General features: G+C 42.1%; 3 protein-coding genes across 31 annotated transcripts in view; all 3 read left to right on the top strand.

Moving 5' to 3' along the window:
* LOC131472450 (protocadherin gamma-A11-like) overlaps positions 1 to 17,517 on the top strand; it is a 223,708-nt gene that overhangs the window by 113,257 nt on the left and 92,934 nt on the right. For 2 of the 29 annotated variants that reach the window (XM_058649681.1, XM_058649656.1), the window contains exon 1: positions 9,005 to 11,507. The exons of 25 other annotated variants lie outside the window; for them this stretch is intronic. In XM_058649681.1, coding sequence (XP_058505664.1) covers positions 9,123 to 11,507 — 2,385 coding nt within the window. In that variant the 5' untranslated portion in view covers positions 9,005 to 9,122. Of the gene's footprint in view, positions 1 to 2,135; positions 4,704 to 9,004; positions 11,508 to 17,517 lie in introns of those variants that run through there. 2 more of the 29 variants (XM_058649666.1, XM_058649686.1) reach the window with 2 other exon arrangements.
* LOC131472467 (protocadherin gamma-A5-like) lies at positions 5,498 to 8,437 on the top strand. The gene has a single exon (XM_058649707.1). The coding sequence runs from the start codon at positions 5,755 to 5,757 to the stop codon at positions 8,149 to 8,151; it is 2,397 nt and encodes a 798-aa protein (XP_058505690.1). The 5' UTR covers positions 5,498 to 5,754; the 3' UTR covers positions 8,152 to 8,437.
* On the top strand, positions 12,096 to 14,931 carry LOC131472468 (protocadherin gamma-A5-like). The gene has a single exon (XM_058649708.1). It carries the CDS (start codon positions 12,487 to 12,489, stop codon positions 14,878 to 14,880), a length of 2,394 nt encoding a protein of 797 aa, XP_058505691.1. The 5' UTR covers positions 12,096 to 12,486; the 3' UTR covers positions 14,881 to 14,931.

Here is a 17,517-nt window from a genome sequence, read left to right as displayed (position 1 = left end):
TTAAATGGAAAATCTGCGGAAATATTTGACATTGACAGTCTTTCCGGCATAATAACAGTTGCGAATAGTATTGATTTCGAAAAAGAGAAAAAGTATGAAATACGAGTCATTGCCAAAGACCACGGTGGACTAAGTGACGCAGCCAAAGTTGCCATCGAGGTCATTGACATAAACGATAATGCGCCTGTTATAAATATTATGTCATTGAGCAGTCTGATTTCAGAGGATGTCCCTCCAGGCACGACTTTGGCTGTTTTTAATGTTAAAGATGCAGATTCTGAAAAAAATGGTCAGATAACATGTTCTTTAGATCCTAATCTCCCCTTCAAAATCCAGTCCTCTTTGACTAATTACTATAATTTGCTTTCAGATGCACCATTTGATCGTGAATCTAAACCAGAGTACAACATAACCATTACTGCCACCGATTCAGGATCACCTCCACTTTCTACTAAAACAGATATACACTTAAAAATAGCGGATGTGAACGATAATTCTCCACTCTTTACAAAGCCAAATTATTGTGCCTACGTCACTGAAAATAATGCCCCCGGTATGTCAATATTCACAGTGAGCGCCCGAGATTCTGACTGGAATCAAAACGCAAGAATATCCTATTTTCTGGAGGACACGCGTGTTAGTGGCAGCCCAGTTTCTTCTTATGTGTCTATTAATTCTGAAACCGGAGTCATACATGCAGTGCGCTCATTTGATTATGAACAGATCAAGCAGATTGTTTTCATATGCAAAGCTCAGGATGGAGGATCTCCTCCACTCAGTAGTAATGTGACTGTGAAAATATTAATCCAGGACCAGAACGACAACCCTCCTCAGGTTCTGTACCCAGTCCAGACTGGTGGCTCTGTGGTTGGTGAGATGGTGCCTCGTTCAGCAGATGTGGGCTATCTGGTCTCTAAAGTGGTGGCTGTTGATGTGGACTCTGGACAGAATGCCTGGCTCTCCTATAAACTCCAGAAAGCCACAGACAGGGCGCTGTTTGAAGTGGGCTTACAGAATGGAGAAATAAGAACTATGCGCCAAGTGACTGATAAAGATCCTGTCAATCAAAAACTGACTGTTATAGTGGAGGACAACGGACAGCCCTCTCGTTCAGCTACAGTCATTGTTAACGTGGCGGTGGCGGACAGCTTCTCTGAAGTGCTGTCGGAGTTTACTGACTTTACGCACGACAAGGAGTACAATGACAACCTGACTTTTTACTTAGTGTTGGCCCTGGCTGTAGTTTCCTTCCTCTTCATCACGTGTATAGTGGTTATTATCTCAGTGAAAATCTACAGATGGAGACAGTCTCGTGTCCTGTATCACTCCAATCTCCCTGTGATTCCATATTATCCACCACGTTACTCAGACACTTTGGGGGGGACAGGGACTCTCCAACACGTGTACAATTACGAGGTGTGCAGGACGACTGACTCCAGAAAGAGTGACTGTAAGTTCGGCAGAGATGGTAGTCAGAACGTGCTGATAATGGACCCCAGTTCTACAGCGACGATGCAGAGGATACAGCGTGAAAAGAGCATCCTGGATGAACCAGACTCTCCTCTAGAGGTTAGTTTGTGTACTCTTTAAAAATGCCTTTCAGGCCTATGTTAATTAAGGACGTACCGTTTTTACACATTTTCCTCGTCTCCCTGGTCTTTTGCAAAACAGAAGATTACAATCATTCTTTCATTTCTCCTACTCTTTTTTCCTTTACCTGTTGAGAACGTTGCTGTATTAGATTGTGTCGTTGATTCAGCACCATGGACAGTGTCGTTTTGGCACTATTGCCAAATTATTTTGAATATTGAAAGAAAGAATATAACTGGAGTCATTCATATTTCTCTCCCTCTTTCGCTTACTCGCTTCCTTAATGTTTGCACACGTGTGTGGCGAAGGTGGGGGTGGAGCTGAGATGTGTGTGTGTCTGTCTATCTATCTATCTATCTATCTATCTATCTATCTATCTATCTATCCGTCCACTTTTAATTTACCTTTGTTGTTGTTGCAAGACTTCATGTAGTTCAGTTCACTGAACAGAGAGGGACGCTGTTGGCCATCGAGTTTTTGAGGAAGCATTAGTACCTCCTCTCTATCTCAGTATTGTTACATTGGGAAATAGAGAGAGACATTTAGCAGTCAGAGTTGCTTTGGACAACACGAGAGGAGACGGCACAGACAGATTTCTTTGTTCAGTAATGTAGGAAAAGTGCCACCATACTGGGACCATATACGTGGATTTACAGATTAGATTAAAAACCTTGGATGAAGAAACGCAGGATCTATTTTTTATTTCCTTCACCGACGTGTCGACCGTAATTATGGGATGGCAAGTACTGTTGTTTGTCTTGGTAGTCTCTCTCAGTGCAGTGTGGGGCCAGGTCAGCTACTCCATTCCGGAGGAAATGGCAAAAGGAGCTGTGATAGGCAATATAGCCCACGATTTAGGTTTAGATGCGGAACGACTGAAGTCTGGTAAAGCTCGGATTTACACTGGTGATACTGAAGAATACATTGAGCTGAGGAGAGAAAGAGGAGTCCTCCTTATTAAAGACAGAATAGACAGAGAGTCGCTCTGCGGTCAAACAATGCCCTGTGCGCTCAATTTCCAAATGATTCTAGAAAACCCGATGGAGTTTTACACGGTGACTGTTGAAATTACCGATGTAAACGATAATCCTCCCACGTTTGAGAAGGATGTGATGAAATATGAAATTAGCGAGTCAGCGCTTACTGGAGCGCGATTCGTCTTAGAAAAAGCCATAGACGATGATGTTGGCGTAAACGGGCTGAGCAGCTACGCCCTAAAACCCAGTGACAATTTCGCTCTAAAAACCACCAGCCGAGGAGATGGAAGCAAACACGTCGAGATGGTTTTACAGAAACCTTTAGACCGGGAAAAAGATGAGCATATATCATTAATACTGACCGCTGTGGATGGAGGTGAACCACAGCTCTCAGGGACAATGCAGATTCTCATAACAGTGTTAGACGCAAATGATAATCCTCCCGTTTGTTCAAAATCAGAATACAGAGCCTCAGTCACAGAGAACGCTCCATTTGGAAATGTGATAAGTACCGTGACGGCAACTGACATAGATAAAGGAAATAATGGAAAAGTAAAATATACGATTTCAAAATCTGGAGCAGCAAGTATATTTAAAATAGATGCGGAAAATGGAATATTGACCTTAATCGGAAATGTAGATTACGAAAAAAGGAGACTTTACGAGCTAGACGTCCAGGTATCCGATCAGGGAGGGTTATCCGATGTGTGTAAAATAATTGTGGACGTTGTAGACATAAATGATAACCCTCCATCCATTAAAATCATGTCTAAATCAAACACTGTATCAGAGAACTTGAAACCGGGAACTGTTGTGACAATGCTTAATGTGCAAGATCCAGACTCAAATGAAAACGGCAAAGTCATGTGTGTTTTAAACGAAAATATTCCCTTTGCTATAAAATCATCAACAAACCATTTCTTTACCGTAGTCACAGACAGTGAATTAGATAGAGAGAGAGCCTCAGAATATAATATAACAGTGACGTGCTCTGATGAGGGAGTACCCTCCCTCTCCAGCAGCGTCACTCTCACCTTACAGATCTCTGATGTGAATGACAACGCGCCTGTCTTTGAGAGGAGCTCATATGAGGCCTACATTGTAGAAAACAACACACCAGGTCTCTCTATATTCACAGTGAAAGCCAGAGACGCTGACTGGAACCAGAATGCCCGTGTTTCTTACATACTGGAGGACTCCTCTGTTAACGGAGTGCCAGTCTCCTCATATGTGTCCGTTAGTGCTGATAGTGGAGTCATACATGCAGTGCGCTCTTTTGACTACGAGCAGATCAAAGATTTCCACTTCCGCGTCAAAGCTCAGGATGGAGGTTCTCCTCCACTCAGTAGTAATGTGACTGTGAAAATACTGATCCAGGACCAGAACGACAACCCTCCTCAGGTTCTGTACCCAGTGCAGACTGGTGGCTCTGTGGTGGGTGAGATGGTGCCTCGTTCAGCAGATGTGGGCTATCTGGTCTCTAAAGTGGTGGCTGTTGATGTGGACTCTGGACAGAATGCCTGGCTCTCCTATAAACTCCAGAAAGCCACAGACAGGGCGCTGTTTGAAGTGGGCTTACAGAATGGAGAAATAAGAACTATCCGCCAAGTGACTGATAAAGATCCCGTGAATCAAAAACTGACTGTTATAGTGGAGGACAACGGACAGCCCTCTCGTTCAGCTACAGTCATTGTTAACGTGGCGGTGGCGGACAGCTTCTCTGAAGTGCTGTCGGAGTTCACTGACTTCAAACAGGACAAGGAGTACAATGACAACCTGACTTTTTACTTAGTGTTGGCTCTGGCTGTAGTTTCATTTCTCTTCATCACGTGTTTAGTGGTTATTATCTCAGTGAAAATCTACAGATGGAGACAGTCTCGTGTCCTGTATCACTCCAATCTCCCTGTGATTCCATATTATCCACCACGTTACTCAGACACTTTGGGCGGGACAGGGACTCTCCAACACGTGTACAATTACGAAGTGTGCAGGACGACTGACTCCAGAAAGAGTGACTGTAAGTTCGGCAGAGCTGGAAGTCAGAACGTGCTGATAATGGACCCCAGTTCTACAGGGACGATGCAGAGGATACAGAGTGAAAAGAGCATCCTGGATGAACCACACTCTCCTCTTGAGGTTAGTCATGTAGGTTTGTGCCCTCTGTAATATATTGACTTCCAGTGTTCAGATGATGGCAAGTGGTGGACAACAACACCAAATATATATAACTGACATTAAATAAGACAACACACACTGTTTTTCCAGACATATTGCTTTACTTGTAAACGGCTGTACCCTACATTACTATTTGCAAAGACATGGTGATATCATATCTATTTTATTGGTTTTGTCATACATTTCTTTTTTCATTATCTTACTGAGAGACACAGACATGCCACTGGTGTGAGACACGTGTCAATATTAATTCCTAACTTGCTTTCCATATTAAATATCCTTTTTTGAACATATTGTACCTTTTTGCTGGATACTGCTTAACTCGTATGTTTATATTTTATAAACGTCACTGAATAGCATTCATTTGTCTTCACCTTGTTACCTGAAGTAACTTATATGGTATTAGTTGGGCAAGCCTTTATCGTATCAGCACCTCGGATAGCGACAATTCTGGCTTAGCTTTTTTGTCCATTTTTTTCATCATCTTAATGTGGAGTTTATTTTTTTCCCTCGTAATCTCCATGGATTCATTTTCATACCTGCGCTCGGATGTGGTTCAGGGACTCCGCATGTTGTAGCAATAGATTCAAATTAAAGTGACAAGCAGAGCCATTAACTGCTTTGAAGCTGCGACCACTTTGGTCATGATGTGTTTGTCACATTGGTCATATTTGAAGTCAAACTGTGCTCATAGTCACACAGTGAAGTAATTCATAATGGATTTCTGCAGTAATGCACATTGCACTCTAAGGGCCGCTGTTGACCAGAGTGTTGATAACTGGGAGTGGGTTGTAGCAGCACCTCCTATGTACCCTCGACATAATCAGAGAGGACACGACATAAAAGAACATACACTCGGAATCTGTAGACTATCTGATGAAAAGGGGGAAACCGTGCGGTCTGTTGGATTTCACTATTTCAAATTGGGAGACTGACTCTGAAACGGATTTCATTTTGTAGAATAAATTACACTGATTTTTTAACATAACCGGGATTACATTCGGATGGAACAATGGAGGAACTGTCGCTGTTGTTTTTCTCTCTTCTTTCTATCGGCTGCGTATTTGGGCAAATCAGCTACACAATACCAGAGGAAATGGCCAAAGGATCTCTAGTGGGTAATATAGCACAAGATTTGGGTTTACAAACCAAACGTTTGGCATCTGGTAAAGCTCGGATTTATACCCGTGAAACTGGTGAGTACATCGAGCTAAACAGAGACAGAGGAGTCCTCCTCGTCAAAGAAAGGATCGACAGAGAGGCGCTCTGCAGACAGACGACGCCATGCGCTTTACATTTTCAGATTATTTTAGAGAATCCTATGGAATTTTACACAGTAACTGTGCAGATTATTGATATTAACGATAATGCTCCGACCTTCAAAAGAAGTGAAATGAATTTCAAAATTAGCGAGTCAGCTATCACGGGGTCAAAATTTTTGTTGGAAAGCGCTGTAGATCTTGATGTAGGAATCAACGATCTGAAAAGCTACGAATTAAAACCAACATATAATTTTGCTCTAAAGGTGCCCAATAACGCTGATGGAAACCCAAACGTAGAGATGGTGCTCCAGAAACCTTTAGACAGAGAGAAGCAGGAGCAGATATCTCTCGTGTTAACAGCGGTAGATGGAGGAGAGCCGCAGATGTCAGGAACAATGCTGATTGTTATTACAGTTTTAGACAATAATGACAATGCACCTGTGTTTACACAGTCTACATACAAGGCTACAGTTACTGAGAATTCACCTAAAGGAACAGTTGTGGCCACTGTTACTGCCACAGATGCAGATCAAGGCTCTAATGCTAAAATAACATATTCAATTGCAAATACGTTAAATAATGACATGATCGTGTTTGAAGTAAATGAGGAAAACGGGAAAGTCTCTTTAATCGGAAACGTTGACTTTGAGGAGTCCAGAACTTATCAAATCAACTTCCTTGCCAGTGATGACGGGGGACTTACAGATTCTTCTAAATTAATTGTGGAAGTACAAGATATAAATGACAACAAACCTGAAATTAACATAATGTCAAAGTCAAATGTAATTTCGGAGGATGCCAGACTTAATACAGTCGTTACAATGATTAATATCGAGGACAGGGATTCTGGAGAAAATGGCAAAGTTCAATGTTTTATTAGCGACAATGTACCATTTATTTTGCAAACACCAACAAATAATTTCTATAGTTTAGTAACAGACAGTGAATTAGACAGAGAGAGAGCCTCTTATTATAATATAACAGTGACGTGCTCTGATGAGGGAGTGCCCTCCCTCTCCAGCAGCGTCACTCTCACCTTACAGATCTCTGATGTGAATGACAACGCGCCTGTCTTTGAGAGGAGCTCATATGAGGCCTACATTGTAGAAAACAACACACCAGGTCTCTCTATATTCACAGTGAAAGCCAGAGACGCTGACTGGAACCAGAATGCCCGTGTTTCTTACATACTGGAGGACTCCTCTGTTAACGGAGTGCCAGTCTCCTCATATGTGTCCGTTAGTGCTGATAGTGGAGTCATACATGCAGTGCGCTCTTTTGACTACGAGCAGATCAAAGATTTCCACTTCCGCGTCAAAGCTCAGGATGGAGGTTCTCCTCCACTCAGTAGTAATGTGACTGTGAAAATACTGATCCAGGACCAGAACGACAACCCTCCCCAGGTTCTGTACCCAGTCCAGACTGGTGGCTCTGTGGTGGGTGAGATGGTGCCTCGTTCAGCAGATGTGGGCTATCTGGTCTCTAAAGTAGTGGCTGTTGATGTGGACTCTGGACAGAATGCCTGGCTCTCCTATAAACTCCAGAAATCCACAGACAGGGCGCTGTTTGAAGTGGGCTTACAGAATGGAGAAATAAGAACTATCCGCCAAGTGACTGATAAAGATCCTGTCAATCAAAAACTGTCTGTCATAGTGGAGGACAACGGACAGCCCTCTCGTTCAGCTACAGTCATTGTTAACGTGGCGGTGGCGGACAGCTTTTCTGAAGTGATGTCGGAGTTCACTGACTTTTCACAGGACAAGGAGTACAATGACAACCTGACTTTTTACTTAGTGTTGGCTCTGGCTGTAGTTTCCTTCCTCTTCATCACGTGTTTAGTGGTTATTATCTCAGTGAAAATCTACAGATGGAGACAGTCTCGCGTCCTGTATCACTCCAATCTCCCTGTGATTCCATATTATCCACCACGTTACTCAGACACTTTGGGGGGGACAGGGACTTTACAACACGTGTACAATTACGAGGTGTGCAGGACGACTGACTCCAGAAAGAGTGACTGTAAGTTCGGCAGAGCTGGAAGTCAGAACGTGCTGATAATGGACCCCAGTTCTACAGGGACGATGCAGAGGATACAGAGTGAAAAGAGCATCCTGGATGAACCAGACTCTCCTCTAGAGGTTGGTTGAACATTTTTTTTCCCACATAATTACATGCATCATTCACTGTAGATAGCTGCTGGGTGTCCTTCCTCAAATTCCAGCACCTTGGACAGCAACCCAAGAACCACATTCCAATCAAGAGATTTAGTAATTGTTTGAGGTCCACCATACTTTATTATGTCAATGACCCCTGATATCTGTTTTTATATGAACAGCATCCTGGATGAACCAGAGTCTCCTCTAAATGTCAGAGTGATCAAACACTTTGTGAAACACCTGTTTTTCATGTAAAACGCAACGAAAATGGATATCATACAAAGGTTGTTTTTTTTTAACTTCTAATATTTTGTTAAATCGTGTATTGCACTTTGTGCTTTGTTGGTGCTTGTATCGCTTGTTTGTTGTATCTCTTTTATCTCTTGTTTGTCAAGATTATCTAATTGCCACTGTGTGTGGTAAACATTGTTTGCTATTGGTCTGCCTTTCCAGTCAAATTGAAATGTTTTACACTGGTTTTTACATATACAATTTGTAAGAAATCTGACAACCTCACGTTTTGACAAATCAAATCTTGACCTGATAACACATCTGCAGGCAGCAGTTTGAATAATCTGACTGAAATATATTTAATTTGTTGTAAACCTAAATGTCCATTGGGTTTAAATTCACTTCCTCCAGTTAGATTTGTGTTGGTATTGTGTAGTTTTATAGTATGGACTCTTAGGGACGCTGTTGACCACAATGTTGATGACTTAGAACTGGGCTGCAGCAGCACCTCCCATATAACGTCGACATCATTCAGAGAGAACACGACGGGCAACAAACAGACGATCACGTTTGTGGACATTTACTAAAAAAGAGATTTTCACCCGAAATAATCCCTTCCAGATTAATTATATCAATGATGATTTAGCATTTGACTTGGAGTCTAAGGGTGATCTTTTTTGTGGAATATTATCAGACTGTGCAGCATCACAGAGGAAAAGGCGGATTGAACAATGAATCGGCAAGTACTGTTTATCTGTCTCCATGTTATCCACTCGGTGGTCGGTCAGATCAGCTACACGATTCCCGAAGAATTGACCAAAGGATCTCTGGTGGGAAATATAGCACAAGATCTGGGTTTGGAGATAAAGCGTTTAAAATCGGGTAAAGCTAAAATCTATACGAGGAACACCGACGAATACATCGAGCTGAACAGAGAAAGAGGAGTCCTCCTCGTCAAAGAAAGAATCGACAGGGAGGCGCTGTGTACAGAGACGACGCTTTGTGCTTTACATTTTCAGATTCTTTTAGAAAATCCGATGGAATTTTACAGTGTTACAGTCCAGATCACAGATGTCAATGATAATGCACCGACATTTGAACAAAGAGAAATGAAATTCAAAATTAGTGAGTCAGCGATTACAGGGGCGAAATTTCAACTGGAAAGGGCTGTGGATCTTGATGTAGGAATTAATGGAGTTCATAAATATGAATTAAAACCAACAGATAATTTTGCTCTCAAAGTACAAAATAACGCTGATGGAAACACAAATGTTGAGATGGTGCTACAGAAACCTTTAGACAGAGAGAAGCAGGAGCAGATTTCTCTGGTGTTAACAGCTGTAGATGGAGGAGAGCCGCAGATGTCAGGAACAATGCTGATTGTTATTACAGTTTTAGACGCGAATGATAATGCCCCTGTTTTTACACAGTCTACATACAAGGCTACAGTTACTGAGAATTCACCTAAAGGAACAGTTGTGGCCACTGTTACTGCTACAGATGTAGATCAAGGTTCTAACGGTAAAATAACATATTCAATTATAAACACGTTGGAAAACATAAGGAAAATGTTTGAGGTAAATCAGGAAAAAGGGGAAATTATCTTAATGGCAAACATTGACTTCGAGAAGTCAAGAAACTTCCAAATAAATTTATTGGCTAGTGACCACGGAGGACTTACCGATTCTTCCAAATTAATTGTCGATGTACAGGATGTAAATGACAACAAACCGGAAATTAACATCATGTCAAAATCGAACGTTATTTCAGAGGATGCCAAAGTTAATACAGTCGTTACAATGATAAACATTGAGGACAGAGATTCTGGAGAAAATGGCAAAGTTCAATGTTTTATCAACGAAAACGTGCCATTCGTTTTACAAACATCAACTAATAGTTTCTATAGTTTAGTAACAGACAATGAATTAGACAGAGAGAGAGCCTCAGAGTATAATATAACAGTGACGTGCTCTGATGAGGGCGTGCCCTCCCTCTCCAGCAGCGTCACTCTCACCTTACAGATCTCTGATGTGAATGACAACGCGCCTGTCTTTGAGAGGAGCTCATATGAGGCCTACATTGTAGAAAACAACACACCAGGTCTCTCTATATTCACAGTGAAAGCCAGAGACGCTGACTGGAACCAGAATGCCCGTGTTTCTTACATACTGGAGGACTCCTCTGTTAACGGAGTGCCAGTCTCCTCATATGTGTCCGTTAGTGCTGATAGTGGAGTCATACATGCAGTGCGCTCTTTTGACTACGAGCAGATCAAAGATTTCCACTTCCGCGTCAAAGCTCAGGATGGAGGTTCTCCTCCACTTAGTAGTAATGTGACTGTGAACATACTGATCCAGGACCAGAACGACAACCCTCCTCAGGTTTTGTACCCAGTCCAGACTGGTGGCTCTGTGGTGGGTGAAATGGTGCCTCGTTCAGCAGATATGGGCTATCTGGTCTCTAAAGTGGTGGCTGTTGATGTGGACTCTGGACAGAATGCCTGGCTCTCCTATAAACTCCAGAAAGCCACAGACAGGGCACTGTTTGAAGTGGGCTTACAGAATGGAGAAATAAGAACTATCCGCCAAGTGACTGATAAAGATCCTGTCAATCAAAAACTGACTGTTATAGTGGAGGACAACGGACAGCCCTCTCGTTCAGCTACAGTCATTGTTAACGTAGCGGTGGCGGACAGCTTCTCTGAAGTGATGTCGGAGTTCACTGACTTTACACAGGACAAGGAGTACAATGACAACCTGACTTTTTACTTAGTGTTGGCTCTGGCTGTAGTTTCCTTCCTCTTCATCACGTGTTTAGTGGTTATTATCTCAGTGAAAATCTACAGATGGAGACAGTCTCGCGTCCTGTATCACTCCAGTCTCCCTGTGATTCCATATTATCCACCACGTTACTCAGACACTTTGGGGGGGACAGGGACTCTACAACACGTGTACAATTACGAGGTGTGCAGGACGACTGACTCCAGAAAGAGTGACTGTAAGTTCGGCAGAGCTGGTAGTCAGAACGTGCTGATAATGGACCCCAGTTCTACAGGGACGATGCAGCGGATACAGAGTGAAAAGAACATCCTGGATGAGCCAGACTCTCCTCTAGAGGTGAGTTAAACAGTTTTCCTTCCAATGATTACTTGTTAATCCATTATATGTAGCAGACTGCTCGATGTCATTCTTCAAATTCCAGCACCTTGGACAGCAACCCAAAAACCACAGTTCAATGAAGAGATTCTGTAATTTTTTGAGGTTCACAAAACTTAATTATGTCATATCTCCCGATATTTGTTTTTGAATGAATATCATCCTGGATGAATCAGGCTCTCCTCTTAAGGTCATAATAACTTAATGCTCTGTTAAACAACTATTTCTTCATGTAAAACGCGATGGATCGTGACAAAAATGTCTATCATACAAAGGTTTTATTTTCTAATATATTGTAGCCATTATCCTGTACTGCACTGTGTGCTCTGTGGGTGATTTTATCGCTCAATTACAATAAAAACGTCATAACAGCAGGAATTAAGAGATACAGTCAAAGTGGACATGGACTTGGCACTTGATCAACTTGTGGTGGAGGTTTTGTTTGTCTGGAGTCTCTTGTTTGTCTAGGATTACCCAGTTATATTTTCCACTGTGCACATTGTTTGCTATGGCTCTGCCCTTCCAGTCAAATTAACTGTTGCAGCAGTTTGAATAATCTGAGTGAAATATGTTTTTTTTAAACCTAAATGTCCATTGGTTTTACATTCACTTCCTTCACTTTGATTGTCGTTGGTATTGTGTAGTGTTATAGTATGAACTCTTAGTGACGCTGTTGACCACAGTGTTGATGACTTAGAACTGGGCTGCAGCAGCACCTCCCATGTAACGTCGACATCATTCAGAGAGAACACGACGGGCAACAAACGGACAATCGCTGTTGTGGATATTTACTGAAAAGGAGATTTTCACCCGAAATTATTGCTTCCAGATTCTTTATATTAATGATGATTTAGAGTTTGTCATTGGAGTCTAAGAGTGGTCTGTTTTGAGGAATATTATCAGACTGTGCAGCGTCACAGAGGAAAAGGCGGATTGAACAATGAATCGGCAAGTACTGTTTATCTGTCTCCATGTTCTCCACTCGGTGGTCGGTCAGATCAGCTACACGATTCCCGAGGAAATGACCAAAGGATCTCTGGTGGGAAATATAGCACAAGATCTGGGTTTGGAGATAAAGCGTTTGATATCGGGTGAAGCTAAAATCTATACGAGGAACAGCGACGAGTACATCGAGCTGAACAGAGAAAGAGGAGTCCTCCTCGTCAAAGAAAGAATCGACAGGGAGGCGCTGTGTACAGAGACGACGCTTTGTGCTTTACATTTTCAGATTCTTTTAGAAAATCCGATGGAATTTTACAGTGTTACAGTCCAGATCACAGATGTTAATGATAATGCACCGACATTTGAACAAAGAGAAATTACCTTTAAAATTAGCGAGTCAGCGATTTCAGGAGCGAAATTCCTACTGGAAAGGGCTGTGGATCTTGATGTAGGAATTAATGGAGTTCATAAATACGAATTAAAACCAACAGATAATTTTGCTCTCAAAGTACACAATAACGCTGATGGAAACAAAAATGTTGAGATGGTGCTACATAAACCTTTAGACAGAGAGAAGCAGGAGCAGATTTCTCTGGTGTTAACAGCTGTAGATGGAGGAGAGCCGCAGATGTCAGGAACAATGCTGATTGTTATTACAGTTTTAGACATTAATGATAATGCCCCTGTTTTTACACAGTCTGTATACAAGGCTACAGTTACAGAGAATTCACCTAAAGGAACAGTTGTGGCCACTGTTACTGCCACAGATGCAGATCAAGGCTCTAATGCTAAAATAACATATTCAATTGCAAATAGATTGGAAAACATAAGGAAAATGTTTGAGGTAAATCAGGAAAACGGGGAAATTATCTTAATTGCAAATACTGACTTCGAGAAGTCAAGAAACTTCGAAATAAATGTATTGGCTACTGACCACGGAGGACTTACAGAGACTTGCAAATTAATTGTCGATGTACAAGATGTAAATGACAACAAGCCTGAAATTAATATAATGTCAAAGTCAAACGTTATTTCAGAGGATGCCAAAGTTAATACAGTCGTTACAATGATAAACATCGAGGACAGGGATTCTGGAGACAATGGCAAAGTTCAATGTTTTATCGACGAAAACGTGCCATTCATTTTGCAAACATCGACAAATAATTTCTATAGTTTAGTCACAGACAGTGAATTAGACAGAGAGAGAGCCTCTGAGTATAATATAACAGTGACGTGTTCTGATGAGGGAGTGCCCTCCCTCTCGAGCAGCGTCACTCTCACCTTACAGATCTCTGATGTGAATGACAACGCGCCTGTCTTTGAGAGGAGCTCATATGAGGCCTACATTGTAGAAAACAACACACCAGGTCTCTCTATATTCACAGTGAAAGCCAGAGACGCTGACTGGAACCAGAATGCCCGTGTTTCTTACATACTGGAGGACTCCTCTGTTAACGGAGTGCCAGTCTCCTCATATGTGTCCGTTAGTGCTGATAGTGGAGTCATACATGCAGTGCGCTCTTTTGACTACGAGCAGATCAAAGATTTCCACTTCCGCGTCAAAGCTCAGGATGGAGGTTCTCCTCCACTCAGTAGTAATGTGACTGTGAAAATACTGATCCAGGACCAGAACGACAACCCTCCTCAGGTTCTGTACCCAGTCCAGACTGGTGGCTCTGTGGTGGGTGAGATGGTGCCTCGTTCAGCAGATGTGGGCTATCTGGTCTCTAAAGTGGTGGCTGTTGATGTGGACTCTGGACAGAATGCCTGGCTCTCCTATAAACTCCAGAAAGCCACAGACAGGGCGCTGTTTGAAGTGGGCTTACAGAATGGAGAAATAAGAACTATCCGCCAAGTGACTGATAAAGATCCTGTCAATCAAAAACTGTCTGTTATAGTGGAGGACAACGGACAGCCCTCTCGTTCAGCTACAGTCATTGTTAACGTGGCGGTGGCGGACAGCTTCTCTGAAGTGATGTCGGAGTTCACTGACTTTAAACAGGACAAGGAGTACAATGACAACCTGACATTTTACTTAGTGTTGGCTCTGGCTGTAGTTTCCTTTCTCTTCATCACGTGTTTAGTGGTTATTATCTCAGTGAAAATCTACAGATGGAGACAGTCTCGCGTCCTGTATCACTCCAATCTCCCTGTGATTCCATATTATCCACCACGTTACTCAGACACTTTGGGGGGGACGGGGACTCTCCAACACGTGTACAATTACGAGGTGTGCAGGACGACTGACTCCAGAAAGAGTGACTGTAAGTTCGGCAGAGCTGGTAGTCAGAACGTGCTGATAATGGACCCCAGTTCTACAGGGACGATGCAGCGGATACAGAGTGAAAAGAGCATCCTGGATGAACCAGACTCTCCACTAGAGGTTCGTTGAAAAGTTTTGTTTCCCCCATGATTACATGCATCAATCATTAGAGGTAGCACACTGCTGGGGGTCATTCCTCAAGTTCCAGCACCTTGGACAGCAACCCCCAAACCACATATCAATCAAGAGATTTTGTCATTTTTTGAGGTTCACCATAATGTATTATGTCAAAGTCCCCTGGTATCTGTTTTTGAATTGTGCCCACTTCGACTTTGTGTTTAAACGTTTTTTAACAGTGCACATTTCATTGCTTTTAAAATAATTTTATTGACATAAAATGCACATTAAATGTTCTACTGAATTGTAATGGTTTAATTTTCCCTTTTTATAAACACCATGGTCAGATAAAGTAAATTTGTTTCACTTGCAATTTAACATTCTCATTTGACCATACACATAACGTTTCCGCTCAAACCACTGAGATTGTCATGTCGTTTATCAACTTGTGGGTTTTCAGCACCTCGGATAGCGACACTCTGGCTCGGCTTTTTTTTCTCTTCCTTGTTGACTTTGTTCAGTCAGCTGTGGCTCATGTGTCTATGGATTCCACGTTGTTGTCGCTAATGATTCGAATTGAAGGGACAAAGTGAAACGATAAACTGCTTTGAAGCCGCGAGGTCTATTACCATGTTATGATGGTTGTCACCTTGAGTTCATGTTTTGCTAAACCTTTCTAACTGCCATTTGGCTGTAATTCATGATGGTTTTCTGCAGTGATACATTTTGAACTCTTAGGGCCGCTGTTGACCAGAATGTTGATGACTGGGAGGGAGCTGTAGCAGCACCTCCCATGCACCCTCGACATTATTCACATAGAGAACACGACAGATACGAACAAACATTCGGAATTTGACGAATATCTGATGAACTGGGAGGGAATTATTCAGTGTGTTGGATTTTACAATTTCAAGTTTGAAGACTGCCTCTGAAATAGATTTCAGTTTGTCGAAGAAATTACCTTTAATTTGGAACATCACTGGGATTACACTCGGATAGAACAATGGAGGAACAGACGCTGTTGTTTTTCTCTCTTCTTTCATTCGGCTGCGTCTTTGGGCAAATCAGCTACACAATACCAGAGGAAATGGCCAAAGGATCTCTAGTGGGTAATATAGCACAAGATTTGGGTTTACAAACCAAACGTTTGGCATCTGGTAAAGCTCGGATTTATACCCGTGAAACTGGTGAGTACATCGAGCTAAACAGAGACAGAGGAGTCCTCCTCGTCAAAGAAAGGATCGACAGAGAGGCGCTCTGCAGACAGACGACGCCATGCGCTTTACATTTTCAGATCATTTTAGAGAATCCTATGGAATTTTACACGGTAACTGTGCAGATTAATGATATTAATGATAATGCTCCTACATTTGAGGAGGGCAAAGTAGAATTTAAAATTAGCGAGTCAGCGATTATAGGGGCAACATTTTTACTAGAAAGGGCTGTGGATCTTGATGTAGGAATCAACGATCTTCAAAAATATCAATTAAAACCAACAGATAACTTTGTTCTGAAGGTGCCCAATAACGCTGATGGAAACCAAAACGTAGAGATGGTGCTACAGAAACCTTTAGACAGAGAGAAGCAGGAGCAGATATCTCTGGTGTTAACAGCTGTAGATGGAGGAGAGCCGCAGATGTCAGGAACAATGCTGATTGTTATTACAGTTTTAGACGTTAATGATAACGCCCCTGTTTTTACACAGTCTACATACAAGGCTACAGTTATTGAGAATTCACCTAAAGGAACAGTTGTGGCCACTGTTACTGCCACAGATTCGGATCAAGGCTCTAATGCTAAAATAACATATTCAATTGCAAATAGATTGGACGAGGTAAGAAAATTATTTACCATAAACGTTGATAATGGTGAGGTAAGTTTAATTGGAAACATTGACTTTGAGGAAATGCGAAATTTTCAAATAAATGTACGTGCTAGTGACGTCGGCGGACTGACACACTCGTGTAAATTAATGGTGGATGTACAAGATATAAATGACAACAGACCAGAAATAAATATCATGTCAAAGTCAAATGTGATTTCAGAGGATGTCAAACTTAATACAATCGTTACAATGATAAATGTTGAAGACAAGGACTCGGGAGAAAATGGCAAAGTTCAATGTTTTATTAGTGAAAACGTGCCATTCATTTTACAAACATCACCAAATAATTTCTATAGTTTAGTAACAGACAGTGAATTAGACAGAGAGAGAGCCTCAGAGTATAATATAACAGTGACGTGTTCTGATGAGGGAGTGCCCTCCCTCTCGAGCAGCGTCACTCTCACTTTACAGATTTCTGATGTGAATGACAACGCGCCTGTCTTTGAGAGGAGCTCATATGAGGCCTACATTGTAGAAAACAACACACCAGGTCTCTCTATATTCACAGTGAAAGCCAGAGACGCTGACTGGAACCAGAATGCCCGTGTTTCTTACATACTAGAGGACTCCTCTGTTAACGGAGTGCAAGTCTCCTCATATGTGTCCGTTAGTGCTGATAGTGGAGTCATACATGCAGTGCGCTCTTTTGACTACGAGCAGATCAAAGATTTCCACTTCCACATAAAAGCTCAAGATGGAGGTTCTCCTCCACTCAGTAGTAATGTGACTGTGAAAATATTGATCCAGGACCAGAACGACAACCC

The sequence above is a fragment of the Solea solea genome, chromosome 14, assembly GCF_958295425.1.
Source record: "Solea solea chromosome 14, fSolSol10.1, whole genome shotgun sequence".
Lineage (NCBI taxonomy): Eukaryota > Metazoa > Chordata > Actinopteri > Pleuronectiformes > Soleidae > Solea > Solea solea.
This window is presented reverse-complemented; position numbering and strand designations above follow the sequence as displayed.

Coding starts and splice junctions, on each gene's coding strand:
- LOC131472468 (XM_058649708.1), top strand. CDS start 12,487: ATGAATCGGCAAGTACTGTTTATCTGTCTCCATGTTCTCCACTCGGTG.
- LOC131472467 (XM_058649707.1), top strand. CDS start 5,755: ATGGAGGAACTGTCGCTGTTGTTTTTCTCTCTTCTTTCTATCGGCTGC.